Source organism: Hypomesus transpacificus, chromosome 17 (genome assembly GCF_021917145.1).
Source record: "Hypomesus transpacificus isolate Combined female chromosome 17, fHypTra1, whole genome shotgun sequence".
NCBI lineage: Eukaryota > Metazoa > Chordata > Actinopteri > Osmeriformes > Osmeridae > Hypomesus > Hypomesus transpacificus.
The window spans coordinates 8610678-8625585 of record NC_061076.1 but is presented as its reverse complement, the minus strand read 5'-3'; the positions used below and the strand labels follow the sequence as shown (position 1 = coordinate 8625585).

The 14908-nt window shown below is 41.5% G+C and overlaps 1 protein-coding gene across 1 annotated transcript; it reads left to right on the top strand.

Moving 5' to 3' along the window:
- Positions 1 to 3103: 3103 nt before the first annotated feature.
- On the top strand, positions 3104 to 5889 carry pvalb8 (parvalbumin 8). Its single transcript, XM_047038226.1, has 5 exons — positions 3104 to 3495; positions 4094 to 4161; positions 4467 to 4599; positions 5052 to 5161; positions 5607 to 5889. Exons 2-5 carry the CDS (start codon positions 4101 to 4103, stop codon positions 5630 to 5632), a joined length of 330 nt encoding a protein of 109 aa, XP_046894182.1. The 5' UTR covers positions 3104 to 3495; positions 4094 to 4100; the 3' UTR covers positions 5633 to 5889.
- The last annotated feature ends 9019 nt before the right edge of the window (positions 5890 to 14908 follow it).

Genomic DNA, 14908 nt, shown 5'->3' with positions numbered 1-14908 from the left:
GTCGACATGAATTAAAACCTACATTGTTCCTAGTTCATAACAAGACAAAATAGAAAGAAATAGAATAGAAATAGAAAAAGAAATAAACAAGACTCAATGTGGTAGCCAAAGCCTACAATATCTATTCCAAAAACACAGCTAACTACCCCCCCTCCCACACACACACGCATACAAACACACACACACAAAGTGTTGTAGTTTATGGTTGTATATTTCATATCTGGCTGACTAAAAACACTCCATTGTAATCAATAATTAATGAGTATAATTAATAATATTTCAAAAAATGTGTGGCATATGGTAGCCTGGCTGCCAGCCCAACTTAGCCCCGCCCACAAAAAAAAAGGGAAGTTGGGTCTGGGATCACACTTGGGGAAAAAGTATGTCTGAACAGGAGCTGTTCCGACCAATCAAATTGTCAGGGTGGGCTTTATACGATGATGGACTGATGGACGTAATCAACCACGTAAGCGTTTGGGTTGAATTCGTTTTCAACAAACAACATACTGCGTTGCTCTAATGGTTGTAGGTATATCCAATTGAGCGAAGAGGCATTTTTTTACGAGTTCGGTTGAAACACGCCCCATACTCACAGCCCAACGGAGCGGTTTCAGACTCATATTTTGACTAGATTTATGAATATGACAACGTCAGGCTAGGCATATGGGGGAGTTCAAACAGGACACGCTCAGTGAACGCATGTGTTGACGTTAAGGAACCACTAGGTGGTGGCAAACACGAAGACACCATGAGTCCAGGATAACTTTGCTCAAATATTTAGTAGCAAATGGCCTAAACAGAGTATTGATAAACAGTTATTAAGGAACACAAATGTCAGTTCAGATTCTTACAATTTATAAAATCCGTTTTGGCCGTTTTTCAAAACACAAACCCCACACTTGGTTTTGGCCCTATCATCGGTTCCGATGGAGCATAACTAGGCCTAACACTCTTCTTCAACGCTGTATTTTCCCGAAAAAGCTAATACACTGCCCTTAAGAATAATGGGATGTTTTGTCGTTGCAGCCAAGAATTTCGATTGTAAAGAAAATTAGCAAATGTAAATGAATAAATGATTGCGACGAAACCGTATAAGCGGCGTGGTATCAGCATGGCGCATGACATCACTGCCCGTGGGTAAGGCGCACCGCACCGCTCGATCCGGTGTCCTCAGTCTCTCTTTCACATATAGCTAGGGACAGCCTATTGAGTTTCTCTCTATATTGAAGCTGGAGCCCGATTCCGAAGGAGAGATGTCAGCATTGGACTTTGACACTTATAGGTCGCAGGATGCTCGTTTGAAAATCCAATTTACCTTTAGCTTTCCAAAGGTCAGGTGAACTGGACCTGTCAGCGTACTGAGACCGCCTGCATTAATAATTGGTTAAATTCTGGAAAAGACACGTCTATTTCTGCGTAAAATGCATTTTTAAATGACGGATAATGTTAGCCACCACTGGTCACACCAAAATTGCTTATCTTGGTGCCCTAATAATAAATGGTTTGTGTTAACACACGTGCAAGGAAAGAGGACTGCGAGGTGGTGAACTTAATTAGTCCTATAGGATAACCCTAACCCTAACGCATATATGCGTTTTTCCGTGTTTCTATGTGTCCATGGACCAAGTAATGTCCCCCTGAAACTATCTTTAGGCTAATCAAATATGTTGGCACGGATATGCTGTGAAGTAAAGGACGCCATGCAGATGGTATTGCCTTAGTCTGAACCACGTGAGCACGCATCCTACATGAGCCTGCAGTTTTTAATTTAATTGTTGCAAGGTGGCTCATGATTGTTGTGTCTGTCTGTCTGTCTGTCTGTCTGTCGCTGGCTATGGGGGTGTACTAGGATTTCCGTCTTATCAGATTGCGGTTTCGGTGACAGTCTGGTTGAACTGAGAGGAGAGAACCACCATAAGAAATTCCCTTCAAAAGTTGTGATTCTGCAAAGTGATGACAACATAAAGTTGATATTGTATATGTTCAACGTTCATGCATTACCCACTCAACACATGCAAACAGAAAGCACATTCAACGTTGTCCTTGACCAATGGTGAGTAATAACTTTCCCTCAGACCTGCCGCAGTATACAGTCTCATAGGGATCTGCTCAGTGACCTCACCACTGACATACCCATTTATTAGCGTGTCAGAGACACTTGGGGGTATGACTATGTCCTTTAAAGGCCCTGTAACCCTGGGCTACAGACATAATGTCCCTTACTGTATTCCAGAACTGAAATGCCATTGTAAGGAACTGCCAAGATAAGTATTGTTCTGAATGGACCACTTGTTAAACGCTATAGACAACAATGATTCCACAGGGGTATTGCTAATTTCCTTGCTATAAGGTATGAGGAGTATGACCTCAATACAAGATGTGTTCGCTTCTCATCCCAAACCAACCTTATTGCAAACAAGGGCGCAATAGTAGGTGCTGGTGAACTCAAATGACTATCCATCATGCAGCATTATCTGTTGGAAACAGTGACAAGACAGAATGACCTCAAATCCCTGAATCAGCAGGATGAAAGAACGATATAGCTCAATATTTACCTCCATCTGCAATGAGGTGGGAGACAAGAAGGTCAAATTGACATCATGACAGTGTATAATCTAGGGCTCCACTTGTGAGTTTGCGTGTGTGTGCATCTGCTGGGGTTAAATTAGATTTGGGAGTGGATAATCTGACTCCATCTGTTGTGAGGCGTGTCGGACCAAAAGAATGGGGAATTCAATTTGGGCAGTTTGCATGAATGAGGGCAAATGTGACATATTCTTTGTGGAAGATTTAGTAGGTTCAATCTGGGACCATCTTGCGGCGAATGTGTGCGGTTCAATACTCTCTTGATTTCCTCATCACTGATTGTGATTTCACATTGTCCAGGGGAAAATCTAAAAAATATATTTACATTTTAAAAACTGTTGGTACATTTTCCATGTTTTCACTTTAGGCACAGCCTATAATATATTTATTGACTTAATGTCTAGTTTTACCAAACCTGGCATTTATAAGAGGTAAATGATAAAGAAGCACTGCTGTTGTAGGGAGGTTGGGCAGGGTGTGTGTGTGTGTTTGCGTGTGTGTGAGAGAGAGAGAGAGCATATTTAGTATCTTTGCGCTTTTACTGTATTATAATTTGAGGGGAGGGGAAGAGGAGGGTTGAATTGGGGGGATGATTGGGTAGAACAATGCACTTGTTACTTAATTTTCCATTTACAAGGGCGTTAGGCTATAGATGTCCCCAGTCCTGCCTATCTTCCTTGGGCGTTATAAATAGTAAAGGTTAATTAGTTAGGTACGAAATTCGATCAGGGGCGGGCAGTTAGAATTTGATACAAAGACAGGTAACTCAAGCAATCCCTATTGTCACCACAATCAGACCTATATAAATCCGCCTTGACGGACAGCAGTCACCACATAGCCTTACTTCTCTTTTTGAACACCAGCTTTACTTCTCTTTTTGAACACTAGCCGGGCGAGAACCTCAAAGCGGTAAGTTTGCAGGTCTGCAGGACCCTTTGTCCGTTACTTTGATATAGCATTTTTATTGGTTGGCTTCTTTCCCATGCTTCATTTGCATGCTTATTTTAAATGTGCTATCTATCGGTTGACATCTGCTTTTAAGACAGTTGAATGGATTATTTTACATCCTTTCAAAATACAGGACACGACATATGCTGTCTGTATCGCATAGCCTACCGAGCCCCACACCGCACGCTGTATAGGGTACTTAGGGTTTATGAGAGTTTGTCCAGATGTAGTTAATTGAGTGTAAAACATAGGTAGGCTAGGCTACATTAATTATTTTCTATTTTCTGACAGCAGAAATTGTATTATTTTATTCACAAAATGTGCTTTCAGATTACGATTAGAACTATCGTTTTGGAAAAATCGCGTTAGAATGGCATGTGCCAGAGACTGGTAAGGTAAAAGTTAAAGCACTCGTTGATGGCACTCACAGCCTTTAGGATATCATCTCCAATCCCACCCGTCAACGTGTTCAGTGTGTTTATTATCACAAGCATTACTGTTGTATAGACTTCCTATAGCACAACGTGTTAATAATTTACAATCGTTGTTCCTTTGACAGGATTAAAATGTCTCTCACATCTATCCTTTCCGCTGATGCAATCGAGAATGCTCTCAAGGACTGCCAAGGTATCATCTTCCACTTATATCATTTTTGCTTTCTTCATTAGTTTTGTGATTAGTGATAGGCCTAAGGTTTACGTCTGTAACACAAAACAATCTCAGACTGCTGAAAGAATTGTGACACAAGAACAAAAAAATATATGGAATACAGGTGGCAGTCTGCAGCAAGATTCTTATTCTTACCTGCTGTGCAGGTGCATTCGCGCAGGTCCATAGACCGTAGAACTTTACTGCTCATGAAACCTCCAAACACAAGCATGTTTGAAAAACAGCCTACAACATTTTTTACGCCTCACTTTACCTTTTCACAGCACCGGACTCCTTCAACTCCAAGAAGTTCTTCCAGCTGTGTGGTCTCAGCAAGAAGAGCCCTCAGGATGTGAAGAATGTTTTCGGCATCCTTGACAACGATGCAAGTGGCTTTATTGAGGAAGAGGAACTCAAGTGAGTAAACAAAGCTACATTCAGCAAAACTACATACCTTTGTAGACAGATTGTGGAATAGTGGAGTTTCATCTAGTCGCTGAGAAGGAGGAAAGATAATTTATATAATTTTCCGAATGCCACATTGAGATTAATAGGCTACAAAATGACATGTTGTCATTGGTCAGTTGAGCCTCAAGTCTTTTGTTGACAATATTACATTAACCTTTTAAAATGTGTGGGAATACCCTTGCCGAATGTTTGACTGTATTATATTAGATTACATTCTAGGATGAAGTCAAAATAGTCCATGGCATAAGAGTCAGATTTCATTGTCAGTTGAGCGGCAGAATATTTGCTTGGTTACTCACTTGTGATGAGACCTTTCGGAGAGCTAATCAACCTGTTAGCTGTGTGGGCTGACAGATTATTGTTCCCATGGAGTCTTAAGATATTGTGTGTGTGTGTGTCAGGTTCTTCCTTCAGAGGTTCTCTCCTGGGGCTCGTGTTCTGACTGACAAAGAAACCAAAGCCTTCCTGTGTGCAGCTGACGATGATAGTGATGGCAAGATCGGAGTTGATGGTGAGTGGAATATTGATCACACAGAGCATACAATTCAATTTCACTTCAATATTTATTTGTCATTGTCATAGAAAAACAACAAAATTATGTTTAGAGCATTTAAACATTGCATAGTTTTGACATAGAAAGTGCAATACAAAGGTGCAATATCCCTCCAACTTACCTCCAACCTTCAGACAAAAATGAAGGAGATGATAATTGTAATGAGGATGGTGGCAGTGATGATGTCAATGAATATGGTTTGATCATTTTAAAGTTGATTGTTCAGATATCAAGCTGGTTGGATTCCAGAGACAAGTTAGATTTAGACCATACAGCAGAAACTGATGATCATTTTCAGAAGCTTGTTTGGTTGTGGTAATGCAGATTACCAATCAGCCGTAGTCTAATGTAGTCTTGTTTACCTGTTGGATTATCTTGACTGTGTTGTTGTTCTGTCCCACAGAGTTCCAGGCCATGGTCCTGTCCTAAACAACTGGACCCCACTCCTCCATCTCCTAATCTTACTTCAGCACTAGCACTTAGTACATAGTTTTCCACCCTCCATCTGCTTAGAAACATGTATTCTTTTCTTTCTCCTTTTTTTTTGAAAGTCGCTGGTCTACAGACACCCACACACTCACAAAGTTTTACTTTTTTGTTTTGCATATGTTTTAGAAAGTCTAAGTAGCTACATTTCCCAATGTACCTCAAACTAAATTACTGAGAAAATAAACAAATAAAATCCATGTTCAATTTCTCCTGCTTGTTATTCTCTGTACGTTTGACCTAGCCAATCAAGAATACAGCAACCTTCTTCAACAATGCCACAGTCAGGACAAACAAGCCATAACACCGTTACACAAGATTTCCTGGACTACAGTAAATCTTTCTCAGACTTTCATTGCGTAACAATCCCAACACAAAATTCCTGACATGGTGACCTCCAGGTCAAAATAATCGGAATCAGTGCTGAGAACGTGAAAGGAAAATGCACCTAATTCCTTTATCACAGACTCTTTACAGTATCTGTGCTTGTATGTGATGTATTATCTGTGTGTGTGTGTCTGTGTCTGTGTCTGTGTCTGTGTCTGTGTCTGTGTCTGTGTCTGTGTCTGTGTCTGTGTCTGTGTCTGTGTCTGTGTCTGTGTCTGTGTAAGAGAGAGAGCAGAGGGGAACACACTGAAATGGATTGGAACTAGACGGTTAGGTTGGGAAGGTGACCTTGATGAACACCTGAATGTCCTCATGGCTAGATTAAGTGACACCTGACATCAGCTTTGTAAATAAACCTGCTTGAACCTTAGTGCTATCTGGCCAGGAAGATAGACACTCCTGAGAATATATTGTATATCATGTAGTGTGTGCGATGGAGAGGAAAGCACACCCAGCAGAATGCTAGCTTGAGACACACCCAGATTCCCCTGAGTAGTCTACATCTTCAATTATGCTCATTTTGATATCAATGTGTAGAACAAAAATGAACACAATAAAAGTATATCTAACTTATAAATGTCCAATTTATCAACACACTCAGCTAAATGTAAAAGCTGCTGTTTGTGCATGTCATTACATTGTTTCCAAGAACCCAGACACACAGAGACACAGATTTTCCAAGTATGACCCACTGTTAATACATTTCTTTCCTAAGAAGGAAGCGTGAGTTTTACATCAGACTTTGGACTTTTTGAAAGAGGTGTTTTTAATTAATTACCCATTTTTCATCTGAAAGCTAGACACAACCTTGTCATGAGTGCAATAGTTCCAATTTGGGCGCAGCATTCCTGTTTCTGAGCCAAAAACAAAAAAGAGTAATACAACCTAAATGTTACAGAATTTGTTTCATGTAATATCACATGATACGTTTAACATGATGAGTTACTGGTGGCTCTGAGCAGGTAACAAAGATGCTGGCTCAGACGTTATTCAGTAGACAGTTTCAGCTTTTACACCTCTGAGCAGTTACACCCCCCCTCCTCCTCAACAAGACAGTCAAGTACAGAGTCCTTAGTATTACAAGGGAAGAACCTTAGTATTTGCTCCAACACCTGGATATTAAAAAAAGGAACTGGGTCATTATAGGATTGTAAGGACTACAGACCACACCCTGTGAAGTCCCATGAAGGATTAGCACAGGCGCCAGTTTTGAATTCCCCAGTAGTTGAAAGACAATTGGTGTTTGTCTGTATGTGTTGTGAGTACACCTGTATTGCTGGATGGTGTATTGCAATTTCATCAACAACTCACTTCCCCTTCTGAAAAATATTACTTTGTAGACCTGGTACAGAACAAAGAGTGTAGTAAGGCATAACATTCTGAATGAAGAAATGACCTCACTAAAGTCAATTAATGTCCCTGATGTCCTTTCTGCATAGTTCAGGATGTCTAGGCTAAAGTTTCTGAGGACACACAGTGCCACAATGCCAATCTCTGCATGACGTCCTCCATTCAAGTCCAGCAGCTGTTGTACACAAAATATAGTTAATCCCAATATAGATAACGGAAATTACACTACACTGAACTCAAATTAAAGTGCAATAATGGTAAAAAGCCAGATGTTTTTACGGTGCATTCTGGTGTCAGGTTCTTATTAAAATAACCAACACGGGTACATAGCAGATCGACAGATTCAGAAATTACTTGAACAATCGGACTGTGCCATGTAACTGTTCTCTGGGATCAGAGATCATACACACATGCGAATACAAAAACATGCAAGCACACGCACACACGAGGCCATATGGCCATAATCAGCTATCAGACTTTAGAGCGCTGACCGTAAATCATCGTTGCTGTGGATGCTGGCAGATTTTCAGGCAGTAGGAAGCAGAGGTAGGGAGAGGTGGGGAGGGAAGGGGGGGGGGGGGCGTGGGACAAGGCTGGGGAAGCCAGTGGGTAACCCAAGTTGAGGGGACACAATGGAGCCATGACCCTGGTAGGGTCAGCAGCCGTGGCTGGTAAACAGGAAAGAAACGTGAGCCAACCGGCCTGCGCTGACGGCTGGGGGGACTGTAGAACAAGATAATGTGACGAGCAGATTATCAGGCTTCAAGGGCAGGGTGGTGGAGAGATGCTGCTGTGGCGTAGCCGCGCGACGCTGTGCTCAGATTGAGGCAGCGCAAACAGGAGAGAACGGGAGCGTCAGCAAGCAGATCGGTTGCAAATACCAAGGTTGAATGATGTTCTTCGTATTATGTTCTTCCAACGGTGGATCAGCATTTTGTCTCAGGGAAGTCCACAAGTCATAATAGGTATCTGACACACATGACTTAGACTGCATTTATCAGTTGCCCTTATGTTGCAAATACGTGATATGACAAAATGGCTGCAATAACACGTCAGGAAGTTTATAATGATGTTTTAGACCGGTCTGTGTTGAGTCACAGAAAAAGAGGCCGCAAGCTTGGAAAATTAAGACAATTTTGTGCCATGGCTTAATCTCTGATTACATCACTGGCTAGGTCAACTGGGGCTTTTGTGCTGTGGACAAGCTGAAATTGTCGCGATGTCTGCGCAGCACTTTGTTACAGCTGGACTCAAGGGATTTGCCTCAAGACCAAGACAACTGACACATGGCAGTGAAATGTGTATTTCTACAGTGAAATGTCCAGATTTGCTGAGATATGAATGGAGAGGTAATACACCAAAGCTAAGCAGATGGAAGACGTCCAGGGGGCTCTTTGTTGAGTTAGCCCTGCTGTTTCTACGTGCCATGATTTGGCACAGAATACCAAGATTTAGTTACCCAGTGAGTTCTGCCAAGTATTTTTATCTCCATTATGCCAGTCAATGTCAAAGTTTAAACACATTACAGTGGAAGAGACTGTGGTATCTCTGCACATTGGAGATATCGCCATGTTAGACTAATAATGTATTCTTTTAGAATCATATATGTCAGTTGAGTCTCATCCCACAGGGCCGCAAGTCATCTTGACAAAATGTGGTAGGACTACACTACACTACATTACACTACACCACTCCCCCGCCCCCCACTCTCCACCCCCATCTTTCAATTTTTCTCTTGTTCGCTCTCTCTCACTTTGCGGTTCAATAATTGATGCCAAGCCTTCATTGTCACCAAAAAACTAAGAAGGAGTGTCAGGCTCCTCTTACCTATTAAGTCTGTCTGAAACTTTAATGTGCACCCCATCCTCTGCTGATAACAAATTGATGTGTTTGGGGTGGAGAAGGGATGTGGAGGGGCAGATCTAGGCTGTAGGAAGTTGTAGGGTGGTCGCTCAAGATTCAGATTTGGAGTCTGTAGGATGTAATGAAAAAAAAACTGCTGTTCTATTTGTGTTTTCATCCCTGTGTTGGTTTCTGACTAGTCACACTGTCTTCCTCCTCTTTTCCGTCATCTGATAGTCTGAACACAGGAGGACATCATAAAAGTTTTAACCAAATGCGTTTGGGAAGACTGAATGGGCCAAGTAAGCTTTCGTGCAGGAAAACAATCCATAATGCAGGGGCTGACAGCACTGTCTCTGTTCTCACACATGCTGTATTATCCCCCAGCTCTCTGTTATGATGTAAGGCTGCTCTGCTTCCCCCCTTTCTCAATGAATGGTACACATATCAATGGCCATTTATATTGATAAGAGAAAGGTGTCGAAATTCCTGTCTGGCCTTTTGCAGTTCTCAGAATGGTTAAACAATGCCAAGTTGTGCAAGTTCAGGGTAACGCCTAATTGGTTGCATATTGATGTGAATAAGGTTTCCATAGACCAATTATAACCCTACGTCACACAACGTCAAGCAGGCTCAACTGCGCATGTCGGTGGCAAAAGACGAACTTCTCCCGGGTATTCACCTTTCCGCCCCACCCACTTTTTTCATTTATTTTTGCACTTCCGTTGTATTGGCACTTCCGGTTTACCGGGCATATCATTCAATTCAAAGGACAACTGCCGAGAAGTCCCGCCGCTAAAATATTAAATAATTAAGTGGATTTGTGCCAGATGTGCTATGTTCGTGTGCTACAACAAGTCAACAATACATGCTTTCACTGGATGGCTTTAAAACGACTTAAGTGTTTATTCATTTGCCGGTCAGATCGCTGCCCTGCACCCTGCTGTGCTGCCATAAGCAGGCGTTACATTAGCCACAAACAAGATGTTCTAACAATTTCACTGCAGGGCATATGCATTTGCTATACCTTGTTTGAAAGCTTAGGTCCTGTAGAATTCCGTCGTGTGATTAATTTTACAGTCAGTACATGTACAGTGCCCTCCAAAAGTATTGGAACAGTGAGGCGAATTCCTTTATTTTTGCTGTAGACTGAAAACATTTGGGCTTGACATCAAATAATGAACGTGAGACCAGAGATCAACGTTTCAGCTTTTATTTCCAGGTATTTACATCAGGATCTGATGCACAACTAAGAAAATATCACATTTTGTTTGAATCCACCCATTTGTCATGTGATCAAAAGTATTGGAACAGATATACTTAAAACATATTTAAGTGAATAAGACTTAATATTTAGTTGCAAATCCTTTGCTTTCAATAACTGCAGCAAGTCTGTGACCCATTGACGTCACCAAACTTTTGCATTCTTCCTTTTTGATGCTTTCCCAGGCTTTCACTGCAGCCTCTTTCAGTTGTTGTTTGTTTTGTGGGGTTCCTCCCTTCAGTCTCCTCTTAAGCAGGTAAAATGCATGCTCTATAGGGTTTAAGTCTGGAGATTGACTTGGCCATTCTAATACCTTCCATTTCTTGCCCCTGATGAACTCCTTTGTTGTTTTGGCAGTGTGTTTTGGGTCGTTATCTTGCTGCATGATGAAGGCTCTGCCAATCAGTTTGGTTGCATCTTTCCTTAAATTGGCAGACAAAATGTTTCTGTAGACTTCCGAGTTCATTTTGCTGCTGCCATCATGTGTTACATCCTCAATGAAGATTAATGAGCCCGTCCCAGAAGAAGCCATGCAAGCCCAAGCCATGACATTACCTCCACCGTGTTTCACAGATGAGCTTGTGTGTTTGGGATCATGAGCAGTTCCTTTCTTTCTCCAAACTTTAGCCTTTCCATCACTTTGGTAAAAGTTAATCTTTGTCTCATCAGTCCATAAAACTTTGTCCCAGAATTTTTGAGGTTCATCTCTGTACTTTTTGGCAAATTCCAGCCTGGCCTTCCTATTCTTCTTGCTAATGAGTGGTTTGCATCTTCTGGTGTAGCCCTTGTACTTTTGTTCATGAAGTCTTCTGCGAACAGTAGATAGTGATACCTTCACTCCTGCCATCTGGAGGTTGTTGCTGATCTCACTAACAGTTGTTTTAGGGTCTTTCTTTACAGCTCTCACAATGTTTCTGTCATCAACTGCTGATGTTTTCCTTGGTCTACCTGTTCGACGTCTGTTACTTAGTACACCAGTAGTTTTCTTCTTCTTCAGGACATTCCAAATGGTTGTACTGGCTATGGCCAATGTTTCTGCAATGGCTCTGATTGATTTTCCATCTTCTCTAAGACTCACAATTGCTTGTTTTTCACCCAAAGACAGCGCTCTGGTTTTCATGTTGTTTTCACCTCTGAATACAGTCTGCATAGACAAAACCTATCTTACCCAATCTGAACCTGAGTGTAGACATTCAGTGGTATTTATTGATTGAATAATGTATGTAATAGGACACACCTGGGCAACAAAACACACCTGTCAGTCACATGTTCCAATACTTTTGCTCACGTGACAAATGGGTGGGTTCGAACAAAAAGGTGATATTTTCTAATTTGTGCATCAGATCCTGATGTAAATACCTGGAAATAAAAGCTGAAACGTTGATCTCTGGTTTCACATTCATCGTTTGATGTCAAGCCCAAATGTTTTCAGTCTACAGCAAAAATAAAGGAATTGGCCTCACTGTTCCAATACTTTTGGAGGGCACTGTATTTGAGATTCCCCCGCAAAACCGACCAGCTAACATTGTTAGCAGTAGAACGTTAGCTTGTTTATCTACTTGAGGCTCTAGTTTTTACATCAGGTCTCTACTATTAGCCATAAACTGCAAATGTATGAGTGAAAAATTACACAAATTGTGCTTTAATAATAAATAGTAACAACTTTATCATCGAGGGTCTTTGGTACAAGCTTTATGCAACGTGTTAAAACTTACATGATATAGGGTGTGCACTATTAATCTTCCCTCCTATCTAATGGCAATTAGAAAGACGCATCTACTAAATAATTTGATTGCTGAATTGTTTCAAAAGCTTTACATTACATTTAGATGCACTGCAGCAGTTGTTTTGCTCACAGCCATGCCCATACGTTTGGTTATAATCTTGTATCTATTAGCCTTAAATTAGTACCAGAGCCTGTTTAAGACGTTCCCTTTTAGTACCGTTATAAAGCGGAAAGTATCTAAACCGGAAATGAGAATATGCGGATGGCCACGCCCATCGTGACTTCCGGAATGAGGTGAATATACACTTGGAGTGTCAATCAGGTAATTGTATATCTCTGGACACTGGGTTGCAGGGCTTGACATTAACTTTTTGAGGCACTTGTCATTTGGACAAGTACATTTACGTTTCACTTGTCCATGCACAAAAAGTCACTTGTCCCCCCAGACTTTTAAATAGCCTGAAGAGTGAAATGGGCAAAACTAGCCTGGCTAACGGAGGTCGCTTTCTCAGGCAAATGATGAATGAAACAGGATTGGTTAAAGAAATCCGAGATGCTGACTATCTTCAATAGGCTCGTATCTACAAAAGGCAGTCCTCCCTGACGTTTTTGGTGTAGAATGGAGTGAAATACAACATTGTGCACACTGCCAGAGAGCGACCCGAGTCTGACTGAGGCTAACGTCAAAACAGTGTAACGCAGTCTCACTCAGATTGCCAGTTGAGTTTTAAACAAATCAAAAAATATTTGGACCAGCTGGCTAAAAGCAGAATTCCCATATCTCTTGAATTGAGTGACTTGTTGCTCTTGTAGGTTAGTTATAACGAAGTTAAGTCTTGTACTCGCTGTGAAATATTTTACTATTGATTGTTCTTCCACAGGTACAGTCCTGCACTTTTTTGTGGTTCATGTTGTTTTAACTTGTAAACTTGCATAACTGCATGCTCTTATGGGTCTTCCCTTTTGGCACTTGTTTAGTTTTTTCACAATGTATGCTTCATGTTTTGGCTGCCTGCAATGTTTGGGACTACCTCGTTGTTATGATCAGTGACCTATGCTCTTTTGTAAAGCTCTCTCTTGGAAGTCGCTTTGGATAAAAGCGTCTGCTAAATGCATAAATGTAAATGTAAAGCTGCCATGCTCGACTTTTGGTGTAGAATTGACTGTAAAACTGTAAAATTATGAACTTTGTGACATGATGTGAAGACATGGCTGTCGCCTAGGACTATGCGGTCTACCGGGCGACATTCTCACTCAAATTTCAAGACTTTCGTGACCCAAATCTACATTCTGATGTGACAGATAAATGGGGAATTGCTTTCTCTCTTAAAGGCTGTCCTCCTCGACCTTGTTGGTCTTTTTAAACCTAACTATTTGTATAATCTGTGTAATTCTCTAGCAGTTGTAAAGGCTATCTTTTCCCGGTTTTCTGCCACCATGCTGCGCACGCATCCCGAATGCTTACAAACAAATAATTGGTCTATGGATTTACTTTGAAGGGATTGTGCTGTATTTTACCTCAGAGTGACTGGTGTTTGCATGTACTGTCTGGGACATATGCGCCAGTAAGCAGAGAGCAGATGCTGCTGTCTAAAACAGATTCATTATTCAAATAAGTCAAAGAATTGCTCTGGCGAGGAGGTTGACAGGCACTTTTTAGACCTTTCCAAATGAGAGGAGACCATCAGATAAGAGAGCGTCCTATCCTCGTTTGGACTGGTTACATAAAGGAGGGATGGTTTGTTATCAGTGTGACAGAGGACAATAATATGTGTCTGGTGCAGCAGAGTATGACTGATGACAACAAGTACAGTTAACACATTAAATAAAGTACAATGAACTGGAACAATGTTTCTGTGTCTACCTGGTGTGACACATGTGTGATGGTGCTCATACAGTAACTGTTTCCATTAGTAACACCAAAGATTGCAAGCATTTTAAGACAATGAATACTACATTTGAATGTAGTCAATTATACAGATTGAAGCTTTGTACTGTATGTGAGACGAAACCAGTTTTGATGTGATATCCAAAATTGTATCCATATTCAATTAAAAACAAAACAGTCGTTGCCACTTGCACCCATTGACCCTTATTAAGTCTACCTTTCTCTCCTTCTCTCTTTCCTCTCTCTCTTTCTCCCTCTCTCTCTTTACTCTCAACACACACACACAAATACATACACTCACAATCCTGCGGCAGTCTCTTGGGGTCTTTTTCCCTCTTCGCCCTTGTTTCTACATGATTTAGAGAACTGTTGCACACTGTCAGGTTTCAGCCTGCCAGGCTCAGTTTTCGAGGCCCCAGCCCGACTGTGGCCATCAGATCTGTCCATTACCTCAGCAGGGCTCCTGGGGGCCCAGGGCCCCTTTACTCTGTTCTCAGGACCTCAGCGACCAGTGAATAATTCAGGGCTAACAAGCTGTCGGAACACCAAACTCAATTGTGCGTTTTAATTAAATCTCTCTCTCTCCACCGCCTTCGTGTTTTTGACTGTGCGTGTGTGTGCACGTGTCTGTGTGTGTGAAGTGGATGTACAGAGGACATGAGAGCAGCGTAACCCTATTCAGCAAGGACCCTGACAGCTAGCTGATTGGATGAAGGTGAACAGGATGTGACATGGCTGACCCACATGTTCTTTGGATTGTGT